Source organism: Aulostomus chinensis, chromosome 3 (assembly GCF_037954235.1).
Source record: "Aulostomus chinensis isolate RoL2024-O1b breed Wild chromosome 3, RoL_Achi_v1.0, whole genome shotgun sequence".
NCBI classification, from domain to species: domain Eukaryota; kingdom Metazoa; phylum Chordata; class Actinopteri; order Syngnathiformes; family Aulostomidae; genus Aulostomus; species Aulostomus chinensis.
The window spans coordinates 10650446-10668895 of record NC_141322.1 but is presented as its reverse complement, the minus strand read 5'-3'; the positions used below and the strand labels follow the sequence as shown (position 1 = coordinate 10668895).

At 41.0% G+C, this 18450-nt stretch overlaps 1 protein-coding gene across 2 annotated transcripts; it reads right to left on the bottom strand.

The window, feature by feature from the left end:
- Window positions 1-1310: 1310 nt before the first annotated feature.
- On the bottom strand, window positions 1311-18437 carry trpc4apa (transient receptor potential cation channel, subfamily C, member 4 associated protein a). Of its 2 annotated transcripts, none has more exons than XM_086198602.1 (18): window positions 18262-18436; window positions 15134-15262; window positions 13178-13294; window positions 12521-12578; window positions 12370-12425; window positions 12074-12202; window positions 11565-11766; window positions 11285-11470; window positions 10559-10701; window positions 10334-10465; window positions 10169-10227; window positions 9327-9512; window positions 9142-9232; window positions 8181-8321; window positions 7967-8078; window positions 7205-7317; window positions 5722-5928; window positions 1311-2396 (listed from the first exon to the last, which is right to left on the bottom strand). In XM_086198602.1, the coding sequence occupies exons 1-18, from the start codon at window positions 18385-18387 to the stop codon at window positions 2259-2261; spliced, it is 2325 nt and encodes a 774-aa protein (XP_086054728.1). In that variant the 5' UTR covers window positions 18388-18436; the 3' UTR covers window positions 1311-2258. The 2 variants fall into 2 exon arrangements, with proteins under 2 accessions (XP_086054728.1, XP_086054729.1); XM_086198603.1 differs by lacking the exon at window positions 1311-2396 and adding an exon at window positions 4812-5360 and having other exon boundaries at window positions 18262-18437.
- Window positions 18438-18450: the final 13 nt, after the last annotated feature.

Below are 18450 nucleotides of genomic sequence, written 5' to 3'. Positions count from 1 at the left end.
TTTAATTTGACAAACAGTAAATAAGAATTAAGCTCAGAGGGGGAACATGGAGGTGTGACAGAGGCCTGAGAAACCCAGACTTGATTATTCTGAGGCTCTTTCATGATTGGAAAGATTTAAGACATGAAAAGGTGCTGCTGATTTTTTTTTCTTTTTCAAATTATTCAATGCCAATTAAGACGGAGAATCTAAAATAAAATCAGGATTCTGTTTCATACATAAATGTAATGCACTGTCAGCATAGAAAAAAGTTCTCTCCATAAATGCTAGCGAGGCAAGATACAATCATATTAGATGAAAAGGAACATCAGTGGTTTTGTTGTGAGTTTGAATGACTTCAGTGAAAAACTGGTTGGATAATGTTTCCACTTCATGCCAGGAACTGCAAAAATCTACAGTTGCTTAAGACAAAAACAACAAACAGTGCTGTGCAGCATGTTCTTGGCCAAGGGGTTGTGTTATTTTTTTAATCAATGTAATGAGTGACAGACTGAACCAAACATAGAACCACCACTGGGAACATTCGCACAGGATTTATCTCAGACATCCTGATCAAACGGCTCCAGAACCTCGGGGTTCCGGGATCATTTATGTAATGGAGAGCTCGCGGCAACGGCTTCACTGACCTGAAAGGCTGATGAATGGAGTGATTCAGATCAGTGATCAGTACTAAGAATGCAACACTGCAAACACCCTGTGTCCAGGCATACTGGAGACAAAACTGTAAAAGAAAAGCTTGTTAAGTGTTCTTGAATTAATTTCACCCCAAGTCACTGAAGATGAACGAATTCCAAGTATGTGCACAAGCATCAAAACACTTAAGACATGCTGAATGACTGGAAAAACTAGAAACTAAAAACTCTGTAATAACCAGATGGGCAAATTAAAAAAAAATCTTTCAATGTGTCAAGGAAGCGCGCGTTTTCAAGGCGGCATAGCACAAGTGACATGGTTTCAGAGGCTGACTGTAGAAACGCCTGTATACATTCACATGGGCACGTGTTACCACTCATTACATGCTTGAAATTGAACGATCCGTGAGGGATGAAATGAGGTAGCGCATTCATTTGTACACATCTCACAGACGCCAATTTCATTTGCAGCAGCACGTGTGTGTGTGTGTGTGTGTGTGTGTGTGTAGCTCTGCGGGCCCGGTGCTTTCAGGCCTCTGAACTCAAACTAACGATGAGTGGTGCTGTGCAAGAAGAGCCATCACAGACAGATTGTCAATTCCAGGTCAAAAACAAGCTGGTGATGGTGGGATAACAAACACAAGCATCGTGTGGACAATGAAGATGGTAACTTAACACTAGTACCTGCATAGTTTATTCTCTTCCCAATGCAACTCTCACAACAAGGATACAAATTCTGTTACAAAATGAACACACTCCTTTAATCAACAAATGTGTTAAAATATAATGAACAATAAAAACAATTTAATCTGTGCAATGTTTTATTCTACCGTTCATCCAGAGCTCAAGGTTTTTTTTTTGTTTTCAACAAGACATAATTGAATGAACAAGAAAATAACCGAGTCCCTGGTTGAAACTTCTGAAGCCACAATAGAGAGGATGGTTTTAGGTGAGTGGAGCCTGAGAAGTATGCTCACAAGTTACCTAAATTTACTGAGGAGAGCCAGAAAGCACCAATCAACAATAGCCACCTAATAAAGTAGACCCACAGACAGTAAATTCTTATGATGCTGATGGAGAAAACCTCTGTAGAACATGTTCCCCAGCAGTCAGGCCATGGAGGCGGGTACAGTTGATGGCAAGCATGTAGGTAGCGGGAGAGTGAGGGTGGGTCAATCTACAGCCGTTTCCAAAAGGAATTCATGTCAACAGAATAGTTTTTATGACGTGTTTCCATGAATCATATTTTGTGTAATACAATTTGTAAAGGTTATATAAAAGGCTCTATTTTACTTTCACCTAAAGCAAACAACCAATGCAGATGTCATTCCCCAAAGTTCCTTAGATGCCTGTAATTGTACCACGTAGGTGATCTGGGGGGATGGGGGGGGGGGGGGGCGTACAGGCTTGCCCTCCCGCCCCCAACAGCCAGGCAAATAAGATCCCCTCCGACGAGAGGTGGCGGCCTCCATGCAGGTACATACAACAGACAGGTTGGTCTTCACATCCTGAACGCAGTCACGAAGCGGCTGGATGGCTCCGCTCAGAGGAGTCATCACCAGTTTGAGGTGTCCATGCTCCCAGTGACCATCCATCCTGTCCCATCCCCAACGTGCACGTTGATGGTCAATCCTCCAGCAGGTCTCTGTCCAGATCCATAAAGGGCTCATCAATGTAGCTCGCTATGGCACACAGAGAAGTCCTGTCTGAGCCCAGCAGCACAGACACCGTCTCCTTCCAGTAACTGAATGGGATACAGGAGCTCTAAGGGAAGACAAAACCGCAGTTAGACCCGCAAACCTCCTTTTGACAGTTTCCTATCCGCAGCTAAACACAAGTGTGTAGCTGAACTAGCAGGAACAGCTACATAGAGATCTTCATGCTGGCACATGTCCTCTCATCTCAACTAGGTTCAGATAGGCTATTTTTTTGGCTGCAAAGGCCAGTGACTAAATAGGTTCAGGGGACTGTCTTGTTAGTGTTCTAGTCCAATCCAACTCAAGTCCCCTGAACCGGCTCCTGCCATATAGAAAGGTTTTAAGAATTCACTGTTGCCTGTGTGCTGACAAAAGACCTGCGTGTGAGGATGCTGGGGTTTAAATCAGCACTTAGCAATCTGAAAGCAAATGGTGTTAAAAGGGTATCATTCGTGATTTTCTTTGCAAATGGTCCAATATGAATTCAAGATATGAATTCAAGTCGTTCCAATCTTGTGTCTTCATGTGTTATGCTCACAGAATTCTTCACACCTCAAAAAGTTCGCCCTTCAGGTCTGGAAGTATCCTGCTGCTAGCTGCACCGCTAACTTAGCCAAACATTGTTATTGAGGGGCACACAGCTAACTACCAAAACATCATCGGCAGCTATAAGTTCACCCTACATGTATGAAAGACATAAACAAGAACTGATGAGTGGCTGTGAGCAAGTCAACAATCAGAGGAAACTTCCAGCACATCTGGTGAAAACTTTTAAACTTGCATCAAAATAATCTGAAGTCTGGTACTTATCTGTAACTTATTGATTTGCACAAATTAGCTTCAACTCAACTGATCAAGTTGTAGCTGTAGTGAAACTAGCTAACGTAGACAAACAAGCGTGATTGACAGATCAGTCATCACAGGACAAAAGAAGATTAGCTCTTTATCGGCCTGCCGGCAGCTCATTACCATGTGCAGGTAACACTCAAACTAGTGAGAATCTCACCCTGGAAACACATTTCAGCAGTGAGCATTGAGCACACTCTGCTGGCCAAAATGTCTTTCAACATCATTCTTCGTGGTAAGACAGCATCTTTTCCATATTATTGTCTATCAAGTACATGTTTAGGTAACTGACTTGCTGATGAAGAGGTACAGCACAGATACCGACTGTAGATATGAAGCATGTTTCCTGTGCGCGCAACAAACAACATAACCTTCTGCCTATTTACCCTCCATCAGGTCCTTGGGAGTAAAAATGATACCTCTTTATAAAGCAAATATGTTCCTTCAATAAAAAGTAACAACTCAGATTGTGCATCCTGTTAATTTAAAAAGGAGAGAAAGGGTGAGCAGTTTCTGAAATCCTCACAAACTGACAGTGATTCAGATTAAAGTTGGATCAGGTTGAGTCAAGACATCAAAATGGACATGGACTCAATTTTATAGAGCGCTTTTCTACCTTAGCGGCACTCAAAGCGCTTTACAGTGTCATCTCATTCACCCATTCACACACTGATGGTGGAGGCTGCCATGCAAGGCGCCAACCTACTCATCAGGAGCAATTATGGGTTCAGTATCTTGCTCAAGGACACTTCGACATGGTCACCGGGGTCAAGGATCGAACCAGCGACCCTTTGGTTGCAAGACGACCACTCTACCCCTGAGCCATGCCGCTCATCAAGACACTTCCAGTGGAACTTGGCATCGAGGGTCAGCTTGGTATTTTGACAGGCAACACACCTAATATAGCAATTATTGAAGCTGGTTTAAATGTGTGACAAAACACAGTGACTGTAAATAGCAGAGATGATTCAAATGTTGGGCTGCTCAACAGCTGCTTGCGGAATGTGAGCGGTCTAGACTTGGTTTAAAAAAAAACAATACAGCGGCTTGCAAAGTATTCATACCCCCTGGAACTTTCCCACATTTTTTCATGTTATGACCACAAACATGAATATATTCTATTGGAATTATATGTGAAAGATAAAAACAAAGTGGCACACAATTGTGAAGTACAAAGAAAATTATACAAGATTTAAAATTTTTGTTTGTTTTTAAAAACAAAAACTGAAAAGTGCATTGTGCACAAGTATTCAGGCCCCCTGATTCAGTACTTGATGGAACTGCCTTTGGCTGCAATTACAGCAGCAAGTCTTTTGGTGTACATCTCTACCAGCTTTGTACATCTGGAAACTAATATTTTTGCCCATTCTTCTTTGCAAAACAGCTCAAGCTCAGTCAGACTGCAGTTTTCAGATCTTGTCACAGACTCACAACTGGATTTAGGTCTGGACTTTGACTGGGCCATTCTAAGACAAGGATATGTTTTAAACCATTCCATTGCAGCCCTGGCTTTATGTTTCGAGTTGTTGTCCTGCTGGAAGGTGAACCTCCACCCCAGTCTCGAGTCTTTTGCAGACTCCAACAGGTTTTCTTCCCAGACTGCCCAGTATTTGGCTCCATCCATCTTCCCTTGGACTCTGAATATCTTCCGTCTCTGCTGAAGGGAAGCACCCCCAGAGCCTGATGCTGCCACCACCGTGTTTGACAGTGGGAGTGCTGTGTTCGGAGTGATGCGCATTGTTAGTTTTCTGACACACATAGCATTTTACATTTAGGCCAAAAGGTTCAATTTTGGTCTCATCTGACCAGAGCACCTTCCCACATGTTTGCTGTGTCCCCCACATGGCTTCTGGCAAACTGCAAACGGGACTTGGCTTTCTTCTTGCCATTCTTCCATAAAGGCCCAATTTGTGCAGAGCGTGACCAATAGTTGTCCTGTGGCCAGATTCCTCCACCTGAGCTGTGGATCTCTGCAGTTCATCCAGGCTCACCATGGGCCTCTTGCCTGCATCTTTGATCACTGTTGGGCCTCCAAGTTTAGGTGGACGGCCGTGTCTTGCTTGGTTCGTCTCCACAACTCTATCCCCGACCTGTCTGGTGTGTTCCTTGGACTTCATGGTGCTGTTTGCAACCCAGTGTTCTCTTAACAAACCTCTGAGGCCATCACAGAACAGTTGCATTTGTACTGAGATTAGATAACACACAGGTGGACTCTATTTAGTCATCAGGTCATCATTCAAACATCAGGCAACTTCTGAAGGCAACTGGTTGCACTCAGAGAAAAGGGGGCTGAATACTTTTCCACATCACAGTTGTCAGTTTTTTCTATTTGTAATTTTTTTGAATCATTTATAATCGTCTTTGTTCTTCACAATTGTGTGTTGATTTGAGTTGGTCTCTCACAAAAAAAATTCCAATAAAATATATTTGTTTGTGGTCGTAAAATGAAAAAAATGTGGAAAAGTTCAAGGGGTATGAATACTTTTACAAACCACTGTATTTACTGATGCTTCTGGTGTGTACAGAAAAGATTTAGAGCCACTCACATTCTCCAGACAGGTGCTGTCTTTGTCCTTATTGAGGTAGTGACGCTGCCAGAAGCGCAGTAGGTTGTGGAAGTTGTTGAGCAGGCAGCCCGGGTACTTCTCAGCATACTCCTTCTCACGCAAGGCGTTGAGGTAGAAGGGCAGTTTAGCTTTTCTTCGGGCAAGCATCAAGATGACCAAACTGGTGTTTAAACAGCTCACATTCTCCTGAAGGACAGCAAAGAGATGGATGAAAAAGGAAAAATGGAATCATGAGTAGGGATGGGTGTCATTGGGAGTTTATCAATACATCACATCAATACCACTCTATAGTTGAGTGCAGAAATTAAAGACATAATTTTAAAAGCTATGAAAATATTTAATTTTTTGTTGTTTTTGCCACAAACTGTTCAACTTGTCTTGTATGACTTCTCATGTGACGCACAAATTTATTTTGACAACCTACATATTAGGGACTGGGAAGTATTTCTGGATATACGTTAAATACTAAAAAATTTAAAGAATTATGTGACTATTCATAACTTGTCCAAACATTTTTTTTTCCATTTTGCTGGCACTGCAATGCAGGAAACATGTCATACTACAACTACTATTACTATTACTACTACTCCTCATTGTTCGGCTGCTTTCTGAACAAGGACAGTATATAATTTGCTCTGACAGACAATTGTTTGTAAGACAAGAAGACCAAGACAGCTGCACCAAGCCACTGTTTGTTTATAAGAAAGTTGCTCTGCTCTATGGGGCAACAAGATGAGACATAAAAGATCCGTCTGAAAGGAAACTACAACAGCACAACAAAGCAGCATTATTTAGGATATAAAGCAGACAGTGATGGTTCAAGGAAATGAATTTTATCTGTGTGGCTGTCTCTGCTCGAACTTATGACATCACTGTATTTTAGGAACCAAAATCACAATCAAGCTGTTCTCAGGTACATACCGTTTCCATTTGAACCCTCTGTGTGTCAAGGACACACATTTGCGTTTAGACTGTGGTATTTTCAGGACTACTTTCTCATATGGTAAGAAATGGTGTTGCTTTTCCACAAAATGGTGGTAAACTGAGGTTTAAAACGCGACTAAACATGGCTTGACATGTCAAGTACTCAGGGCTGCTAAAACTCTGGATTTAACAGCTGCAACGTTACCATACAAAATCATGAAATGCACAACTGTGCTGTGATTTCTGCTGCAAGTCAAACAATCAATCAGAGAGTGTGTTAAAAGCAAGTGCTACTCACGTCTGCGCGGCGCCGGCAGCTTCAACATCCTTAGTGGATGGTTGTGAACTATGTTCAATTGAATTAACGTTACACGTCACCAATACCGAGCACAATTGGTCAAGGAGCTGATCAGTTCTTCGATACAGAGCCAATCAGGAATCGTTTCCACTTATACAGGTCCTCTTTACCCAGCCATATGAGTGAGTGGCTCAATACTTGAAGTCACAATTTACATTTAGATTAAGTCATGACACAGACCTGTGTGAGTGTCTGCACGTTGATGATGTTGATCAGTCGGAAAAGGAAGGAGAGTCTGTTCTCCACCCTGGCCATGTAGGACAGCAGACAGCACTCAGACAGGACCTCCACCACTGGTGAAAACACACAGAAAATGGTTCCATTTTATTCCAGCGGAAAGCACAATGTGCTGCAGAGAACCTGAGCCACCCCTAAGCCACAGCCACAAAAAACATGTGCAGACACGGGATACACACATACACACAGTATTTTAATGAAAAACCTTAAAAAAAAGATTAATTGAAAAATGAGCAATGTATTTGTGATCTTGAAACAAAGAAGAAATATTTTCAGGCTAGGGTTGGGCAATTCGTTATTTGTGGGTCGAGGCTGCTAAACAGTGACTAGCTAGCACCACTGATGCGTCCCACTCATCCTCGTTAATGGTAGCCTTTACTAAAGGTGTAAAATACAAGCACAGCAGTACAAGATGGGTTGAGTGCACTGCAGCTGTTTCTAGGTATTACGCAAATAAGTCGTATATATGTGTGTGTGTGTGTGTATATACATACACATATACTGTATATACACACACACACACAGCCTCGCTATGGACAATAACTACAACGTGCCAGATGCAGTACTTTATCAGACATCTAAATGTTTATATTTTCTTTTATTATTACATTTTGCAAAGAATCTACCAAATATAAAATAGACCCATTGTAATGATGTAAAATTCATTCTAAATATTCTCAAGTCAATATTTATAAAAAAAATCACCTTTGACATCCTCAGTTTGGCTCTCAAAGCAGTCTAGGGAAAGGACAATGCAGCGCACCAGCATGTTTGAGTCCACCAAAGAGCTGTTAATCTGGGTCATGAAAGTCTGGAACTACAGGAGAGAAATCATGCAACTCTTCAAATACACTCGTTCAAGCTGTTTGTCAGGACAAAATACAGAACACATTTTTAGAAGGCAGGTTATACTTCCTACCTTCTCAGGCGTATTGACATATTTGTTAAATCGCTTGAAGGCATCAATGTTGAACTTCATGAGCTCTCCAAGCAGATCAAAGTAGCTCTGTAAGACATCTCTGGATGTGCAGCCACTGTCGATGATGCAGAACAGGATGTGCTGTGGAGGAGATACGGACAGTTTAGGCAGCTGTATTGTGAAGTTCACAGGACAAAAATCTGATCTATGGAATGTGGACAAATCATTTACAGGGTTCCCACCCTTTCCCTGAAATTATTTTCCAGGACTTTTTCAGCAGCTACAGAGACAAGTTATTACGTCATACACTAATACATTTCTCTGTCCCCTCAAACTTTGGAAGTGTTCCTTTCTACAGTTGTAACATGAATTTACCCAGATTGTTTCCATGTTTATTACTCATACATTTGATGTGCAGTCTATGGCTATAATTTAGAACAGAGAGGAGGCTTAGGCCACAGGAGACAAAAACCCTCACACTTGCAGGCCGATAATAGCGGCACTTTTCAACTTAAGAGTCACTAGTTTTGTCTCGAGGCACTAAATCCTTAACGGCATCTGAAAAGTTGCAAAATCTAGCGACAAAATAAACTGAAAACACTGGGTTGCAGAACTGCTCTAAGTGGAAATGCAAATTTGATTGGGTGTTAGCATCACGTGGGGCGCTGCACCAGCTAGAAGCAGAGCCGCTGTGCCTTGAAAAAGGTGACAACAGATATGCATGCGCGTAACTTCTCACCCATTTGCATTCCCTCACAAGGCAGGGAGAGGATAAATAATTTTCCAGGAAATATTAACCGTTTCCAGGACATTTGTCATTTTTTTCTCATTTTCCATGTTTTTCCTGACTGCAAAATTGGTCAATCATTTTCCAGGTTTTCCAGAACGCACGGGAACCCTGATGTAACTTTTCTCCACTGATAAGTTCTAAATGATGTATGCTTTTCTTTTTTTTTTTTACCTCTAGTAATCCTCTTCGCAGCAGGAACATTTGGTCTGCATAGGAGGTGGCCCCTCTGAGAAAACTCTCCACTGCCCTTGCCTGCCAGAATCTACATGAACAACAAAGTCAGCACATCACAACTAAAAGGACACATTTTCTCAAGACATCTTCTGCATTTAGACATTTGCCTCCATGATGCTAACCTGAAGGAGGAGTCTGGAGGCTCCCTCTTCATAACGGTGAGGAGGCGTGTGAGGAGCCCCTTCTTCCCATCACAGACTAGACTTCTGTCCGTGTTGACAAGAGCTTCCACCTCAGGGATGTTAGCCTTCATAGAAATGGCACTGAGTTCATTCAGCTCCTGGCTATTCAACAGCAGGTACTTGTTCCTGAAGAACAAAAACACAGGTCACACTGTGTCAACAGCACCAATACATTTGGGTCTCTGGTGTAGATACTCGCAGACAAACTTTAAAATTAAAAACCCAGTCAGTTTGATGTGGGCTTGCTCGCTCTGTCGTATTGTGATTCAACAAGCTGTTCAGATTTGGTGCCTCTTAACGCATTACAAGGTGGTTCATTTAAATTGTAACCACTCCTGCATCTTTATTTACGCATGCTCCACCCAAAATCTAGTAGCCTCTTCTTTGTAGCAATCGCAGGAGGCGAGCTCAAGTTATGGTAAGGGGCGTGACATTTCCAGTACAATCTAAGTCAAGTCAATTTTATTTAGTACTGCGGCACATCACAACAGAAGGTATCTCATGACACTTTACAAGTAGAGTAGGTCTAGCACCACACGTCAATTGATCTTTTAATTTTCTGCTCTATGTAACTGGCCAAGCACAACTGGGGGAGCTAAACTATCTGTTTCTGACAGAGTAACAGAAGTGGCTGGATTCATGACTTTTCGGTAAAAAAAAAAGAAAAAAAGAATACAATTAAGCTAATATCGGTACATACTACACAAACAATGAAAACAAACAATATAACCCCTGAAATATTACACACTGCATCCAAAAAAGCTGAGTTGAGGGATGCTTACTCGTGGTGATCACTGAAACTTTGGAGTAGCCGCAAGAACTGGATTTTGAAGGATATTTCCTGCGTCACAAGAAAATATATATTAATGTCCTTCTTAAAGTAAAAAAAAGGGAAAAAGAAAAAAATGATTTCAGATGCCGAGGGCTGTTTCTAAGAGTGCTCATACTGGACTGCAGTCACAGTTTTCATTCTGGCCATGCACCACATGATTTGAAGCAGTGTATTTCCTCCAGATAAGCTTGTCAAAGAGGTTATTGAGTCCTGGGATGAGACGAAATTCAGCAAGCATCTTGTGGACCTGAGCAGTGACAAAACAGAGGGGCAGTCAAACACACAGTCCCACCCTGCTGGGACGCAACACTCCAATAATGGAGATGGTGTTGTTACCTACCTGGTTTCTCTGACGCCCCATGAGAAGGACACAAAGAACATAAAGCACCTCCACTTTATACATGATTTCATGAACAATCTTCATGGACTGCGGTAAACGATGTCTTAGAGGGCTGGTTGCCAGGGAACTCTCATCTGATGATTCTGATGGTCAGGGCGAAAAAAAATCTCTCTTGTAAAAAGGTAATTAAGATTTAAGCAGAGTGACATTTGTCAGTCAGGAGGTAGAAGTACTTTGACATATGATGTTTCCCACGAGCAGAAATCTGGCTGTTCTGCATCCGACAAGTGATTCAACTCTTCACTCTCTCTCTGGATGCTTGTGTGTTCTGGCAACCAATCTACTACCACCTCTCACTCTATTCATAGGTGTGCCCACTGCCCACTTGTCTCTATTGCTCTCCTTGAAGAATAAACTGACAAAAATATATAAATGTTCAAGCTAGATAGCCAACATCCTCATCACTCCAGGTATGTTATTTTCAAAATTGACCAGGTGCTCTATGCCATTCCTTGACTTTTTGCCAGTTCACACATTCACAGTAAAAAACAAAAACAAAACAAAACTGACAAGATGCCAAAACAATCCCAACAGAGCTGGCCACAGAGGGGCGCAGTTGGTCTGAATGGTCAGAGTGGTCAACATTAGTGCCAAAATGAACTGTGCTTCTACCTCCAAAGTGACCCCAGTGTGAGGCACAGGCAGAAGAAGTGATACGTGTCTTACCTGTGCTGCTTTGTTCTGCCTCCTCAGTTGCCATCTGCATGAGGGCATCGAGTACCAGAGCATTATCCAACCATGTGTACCAGTCCTCCAGCTCCTGCAGGAAGTTAGCTCCTGTGGCCTCAGACACCTTTCTGGTGGCCAGCTTACACAGTCGCTCAATGAACCCAGGGATGTTCAGCAGGGTGACTGTTGGTATGCAAGGTTTTAAACATTACAAGTTACTAATTTGTATATTTTAGCAATGGAACAAAGACATGTCTGTAGTCTGAAGGCTGCATACCCTGATTGATCTCCGCTCGTGAGGGGCTAGCAGTGCGTTTCTGCTGAGCATTTTTAGCCAGCAGGGTGTGCTTGTCATCATTTCCTACATCAGGTTCTGAGATGGTGACCGACAGGATGCGGCAAAAGTTGGCCAGCTGTTGCTGGTCAAAGCTCTGAACCAGGCCTGACAGGTTGGGGATACCCTCTAAATGGATCATCTCCTTAACATTAAAAAAAAAATTAATTAAAAAATGCAGTGTTTTAAAGGGAATGCAGATTGACAAACGGTTGTTTTAACTGTTATAATTAATGACAGAACTAAGCTGTCACAAGATTACTTCTTTGGATCCAGTACAAAAACCAGGAAACAGAGTCAGAAAACTACCAATTTACAGATTACTGGCTTTTCAAATGTGTCCCACCTTCAGTCACTGGCCGAGGTCATTTCATGCCCTTTGGAACTACAGATAAAAAAAATCTACGAAGCAAAATTTTCAAACTCCTGCAGCGGATTAAATCCAGGCATACCTTTTTGACCCCAAGAATATCTTCAATTAGTGTAGCAGTCTGGAGGAAGGTCTTCTTGTTTGTCATCAGGGTGAAGAGAAACAGAACGAAGTCATCTCTAGCGGCCAGGCTCTTTGTCACCCCCTCTGTCTGTGGAAAAATGGTAATTTGCAAGTAAATCAAATCATGTTGGTATCGCTTGGTTAAAATAGGTCAAACCCTATAAGGAAAATGTGGCTGCTTAAAAACCTGTGCTTGATTGAAGCAAGATATAATATTCTTTCTGTGGTATGTCAAAAATGTAAACGGATACTTACACATATACAGCAGTTGTAGAGAACACTAAGGCAGTCCTTGACCAAGTCGTCATTCACTTTTAACAGAAACAAAATGTTAGCAAACTGTCATAACCTATCATGGAATTCAAATCAAGAAATATGCTTTTGTTGTGACAGCGGTTGTTCTTACTTTTGGGTTTTTTCTTCTGCATAGTTAGTGTGGGTCTCATCAAAATCTCCACAAGCAGCTTTTGGGGGGGGGGGGGGGGGGGGGATGACAGGTCAGTGCTGTACTGGAGCAGGAGTTGTGCTATACATTCTCGAGAACAGAACAAACTGTTTCAATCAAGCCCCCGCCCAGTGTAACTGGAAATATTTTCTGGTCCTGGTCCCCACCTTGCTTTATAGAATTATTACAACTAATTAATTGTTACTTTGATAGTATAAACATCTGATAAACTAATGATTAAAAAAACAACAACACGGTGCTAAACCCAGAGTAAATAAAACATTTTTTTATCAGGGGTGAAAATAAATTAAAATCAGCACTTGGCAAATGGTTGCATGTCACTGTGAAATAAAGCATGGAAAAAGTAGCAGTTAACTTTTGAAAAATATATGGCTAAAAGTCAATTAACCAAACATCACCAACTCTTTACGACTGCAGGTTGTAAAAAATTCACATCACTAATGTACAAAAAAAGAAAATCCCCAAATCCTTCAGATGATGCCACTTATGTCACCCCACACATTAATATAAACAATTTGTGTTGTGTGCTTGTTTTCTCTTCACAAAACCAACTTGCTTTTAGGTATACGAGTCAAAAATAAGGTGAGACAAACTTACATCGACTCCACCAAAGAGGTCAAAGGTGTACGTATTGGGGAAGGTGGATTCCTGAGCAGTCTTTCGGTCCTCTGTGACAAAAGACATGGCTTCCATGGACAGCTGGGATGATAAGACCTAACAAAAACCATAACCAAGTCATTTATGTCAGCCACTCAGCTCCAACTGAAAAAATATTTTTTTTGTATCACACCCTGTAAAGACGAGCCTTTGATATAAACATGAAAGGCATGAAAGTAAAGATATTATTCAACTAAACTGATCACCACTGAGTTGTATGCCTCTACACTTGAGTGATTTCGACAGTAAAGGTGACTTCCTGACCTTTTGGATATTAAGTCATCATTAAGTAATGTTATATTCAGAGTTTCAGCAGTCAAAAATATATTTTGTGAGGTCGCAGTGACGTTGACCTTCGACCAACTCCATCCATCAATGAATCCAAGTGACTGTTTATCCCACATATAATCAAAGTCTCTCCAGTGGTTCCTGAGGTATGACATTCATGAGAATGGGCGAGCATGTGGACAAACAAGTGTTTGTTGCCTCTGGCAGCAGTGCTCACTGCTGTGGAGGGTTAAGCGTTTATGATAAGCAGCTAAGATATGAATGAGAGTAAGCCAGTGCTTCTTAATTATTATTTTCTGTTATGCCCCCCAGAAAGAAGAAAATATTTCACGCCCCCCCCCCCACTGTGACTATAAATAGTATCATTTGTCTATGAAATTGTTATACGTAAACGTCTGCATAAAATTGTATCCTTATTAACATTAAAGAAAATATTCATCCATTCATTTTCTACTGCTTATCCTGTTTGGGGTCGCGGGGGGTGGGTGGCTGGAGCCTATCCCAGCAGGGGAGCAGGGCGAGAGGCAGGGTTCACCCTGGACAGGTCACCAGTCCATCGCAGGGCCAGCACATAGAGACAGACAACCATTCACACTCACAGTCACATCTACAGTCAATTTAGAGTATCAATCAGCCTCGTCCTCTCTTGATGTCTTTGGACTATGGGAGGAAGCTGGAGTACCAGAGAGAACCCACACAGGAACAGGGAGAACATGCAAACCAGTGTCAGCGCCCCCACGACCCTTAACAGGTAAAGTGGAAGAAAATGGATGGATGGAAGCTTAAATTGCCCAGTTAATACATAGTTAAAATGGATATCAAAACACACTTTTTTCCCTTTTTTTTTTTTTGCTCAAAGAGTGTGAACTTTATCCATGTAAAACTCAACAGTGAAATGCAGTTGTCAGCAAGTAATAAAAAACACTTCTGCTGAATTTATGTATCCACACTGGAAAACTTATTTCTGGATATTGGTCAAGTTTTTGATCAGCGTGCATTTCAGGGTGTTTTGGCTCAACTCTGAATTTCATAACTGGACAATCAATTACTGAAGCTGAAATAATGGATGGAAGCAACTAATAACCATTTCTACTGCCCCCATGAACTCTGAGTAATGAAACTTCAAAAGCTTTTAGCAATCAAATAGTTATTGGTAGCTCATCAGCCTGGCTTTGACAGCACGAGTTTGATACCTCACATTCATTTTCACCAGATTGTATAAGCCAACTATTTGTACATGAAAACACACCAACAAAAACCACCGCAGAGTTTTGAGAGATTAATCAAGGAAACAAAGCTTCAACAATGCTTTCACTTCTCAATCCAAGCAAACATTTATGTTAGACTTCAGAAAATGTGTCATCATTGATGAACCAAAGAAATGACATTGTATTATTTGTAAGTAGTACTACACCTTCAAATTGTAACAATTCAGTTTTCACTTTAGTTGTGCGTATCCCCTGTGAAATGCCTCCATTACTACCTGAAATCTTGGCGACATGCCCGTACATAAGGAAGAGTTTATCATTTAAATAGTATGACTGACCAAAAGAGATAAAAGACCAACATTTGGCTGAAACAAGATGATGGGTGTTGGAAGGTGGCTACCTTAAGAAGGGTGTGGGCGTGGGAGAGGTCACTGTTGGGATGACTGCTCTCGTAGAGCTTTTGCAGCAGAGTAGGGATGCCCTGCCACTTGGCCCGTTTATCTCTCTCATGCAGCAGGCCACCTGGGAGCTACACCACACAAAAAGAGACTAGTGTAATTACAGTGCATATCATGAGAAAAAAAAGGTTTTCCATCTGAAATTTTAACAGGTTTAGTTTGTGGTATGGTACAGCTACGGCAGTAAGGATGCGATTCTAACTTTATATGGTGGAAATCACATGTTTTCTGAAGAGAAAAGCTTAACTGTCAGACTACAGTAAAAACTGTTATGTACTCCATCAGACAGTAGTAGGGATGCATGATGGTTTCAGCAGATATTTGTCATTTTCTTAAATATATCATATCGTCCAGATTTGCTCAAGCCTCTTCTTTGCTCATTGGACATTTCTAAAATTTTGAGAAATTACTTTGTCAAATTGACAATGTATACACATTTAATATTAAAAATAGGAATTTCATTTTTTTTTAATAAAACTAATATCCACATGAGTACATGTTTGCCACCAGCCAGAATCAGCTGGAAAATGTCATCAAAATATCCAATATTGTACATTCCTCTATTTAAGTTCTCATTTTCATGCACATTAACAAATGGCTAAGTGGGTGCAAGCAAAAATAAACACTGGTTTAAATGGTTCATAAATTAATTAAAGTGTCATTTTGTTAAAAACAAGTGTATAAGCAATGAATGACATCTCTACTGACAACACCGGAAGCACATGCCTGTCTTTGTATTACATCTTCCTCCAAAACAACACTTTGATCATTTGCAATTAGACTTAAGTGAGCTGAAGGGGGAAGGAGGCCAGGAATAATTTGTTGACATGTTCTCTAAAAAAAAAGGAAGCCTCCACCTCCACAGCTGATGCAAGCGCAGTTGCCATAACCCTAGTGAGAGGTTCTGTGACTCTATTGCTGTAAAACTTAACTTGGTCAGCCAGCCTGACTACAAATATAATATCTTAAAATTTTCATCCTTTTTTTTCAGTCTTGTGTTCTATACTGAGGGCCATCTCATGGCTCAGACAGCAGGCATCGTAAGTTTTCGATGCCCTGATGATGTAACAGCTATATGCAAATGGCACTTCAAACTGAACAAAAAAGGAAATATGAGTAAAACCTGAAGAAAACAACTTTGTTTAAATCGTCACAAATATAACAGCATTATCATTTTAAAAAGTTTTTCTATTAAAACATAGAGAATGACACAAAATTATAGTTCCTTCTGTGACTTACATCACAAGAAAAATGTCAAAATAATCCCAATTAGACTTTTATTTTTAATCCCAAATTGCTCAGCCCTCATTTTAAGTGTGTTCCATGTGACAATGTGGTGTTTGGAAGAGATCTCCAACAGTATAATTTACTTTTTACTTTGACCCTTCTTTCTCTTTTAAATGGCTGCATTCTATTGGAGTAATCATGGATACCTGCTACATTATTTGGATCAACAAAATTCCTGTATATTACATTCTGCACAATACTGTCTTAGTGTCTTGAGCACACTGCTCTACTTACCTTATGTGTAATGCATATTTTCCTTAGTGTATTAATGCTGTTGCTGGTTCTACTTCAACATGTGTAAAATATAATGGGTGTTGTGTGTTATGTTACTGGTATGGTACATTGCATATAGTGGGCCAGCGTCATTGTTTTATTGTATTTAGCTCCGGGGCCTCCGAGTGTGTCCCCAGAAAAGGGCTGGGCAATACACCCCACAGCCATTACCCATTTCCCCCAAACATCAACTTCAAAACTGACTGTCTGAAGCTTCATATCTCCCTCCATTTGACAGCTGCCAGTGTAACAGGATAATCAAAGTTAGTCACTTCAGTTATATGTGATGTTAAGGTTGAGGCTGACTAGTAATGATTAGTGCTTCACGATCTAGTTAAACTTCAATTTCCACCTTATGTTTCAGAACTCACTGAGAGACATCCAGTCCATTCAGACAGCAAAGTTAAATATAGCACAATCATCAATACTCCAAATTTAAAAATCAATAAAACAATAGGCAGCTACATTTAGATGATATTCAATGTACACCATGGAGGACAAATTTGATGAAAACTAATTGGATTATCTGATATTGTATATCCTATCGTAGTAAATATCGGGAAAACTGCAAAAGATAGGTAATAAATAAAGGGCTTCTGAAAGTTGCAGTATTTTTTCCATAAAATATACAATGCTTTTTCCACCTCGCAAGGAAACACATTAAGGACACGTAAGAGACAGAAATGCAATATTTGGCTTCAGTACTCATTGGGTTTGCAACAACACCGTGTGACTTGATTTTGGGGAGTTGAGGCGTCCACGAAATTGTTCTGACAGGTGAGTCGACCGATCAGTGAGCTGTTACTTGTGTTAGATGAACCCTGATTATCCAACTACATTCTGTAAAATTAATATCAGGTTTAAATGTTCCCTGGAATATGAATTGAAAGAAGCTGCTGGCGTTACTTTATCCAAACAGCTGTTATGTCGTATCCATTTATGGAAAAGAGACTTATTGTGGTTAGTGTGTAGTTACGTAATCGCCTGAGCTGTTCAGCTGGCTTAGCTAGCTAGCGAGCTAACGTTATCCCGTCAGCTAACATGCACAAAAATTACCCGTATATATTTTGAAATTTAAACATAACTCAGTTTGAGCCACATGCTATTCAATTGCCAATATTCCAAAACTCACATAACACAACAATAGCTCATCAAATATGCGATTCGTGACGTTTTCTATCGTGGGTACTTATTACTGGGCTAACGTAAAGCTAACAACAAAAGAGCGGAGCTTTCTAACGTTATATTCATTTGTTGTTGTGCTAACTGCCTTGTCAGCGAGTGGAGTATATTGTCCAGAACTCAATGATACGAGTTAAATTTGAGTGACAGAAATGTGCCAACGTTCTAGCGAGCTGCAAAGTCGAAGCTAACGGAAGAGCCTACATCGTCAGTCACGTATCCGGGACAGAGTCTTCGTTTTAAGGTAGGATTCCCAGCGCAAGTCCCTGGTCTCTGACGACCAACTTTCGGATGTCCTTACAGCCGAAACATGCATCGTCTCACTCACCTGTGTCCCGCGACTAAAGCTCTTCCCACTAATCTTACTGGCGGTGAAGTTTCTAATGATGTTACTTTTGCCATTATTCCGTTTTCCTCCCGTACTCGGGGACCCGGACCCCACAGGCGTCGCCATTATTTCTTCTTCCTGAACCGAAGTGTTCGGCAGGAAGTGGAACGCTTTGATGGAATACTGGAG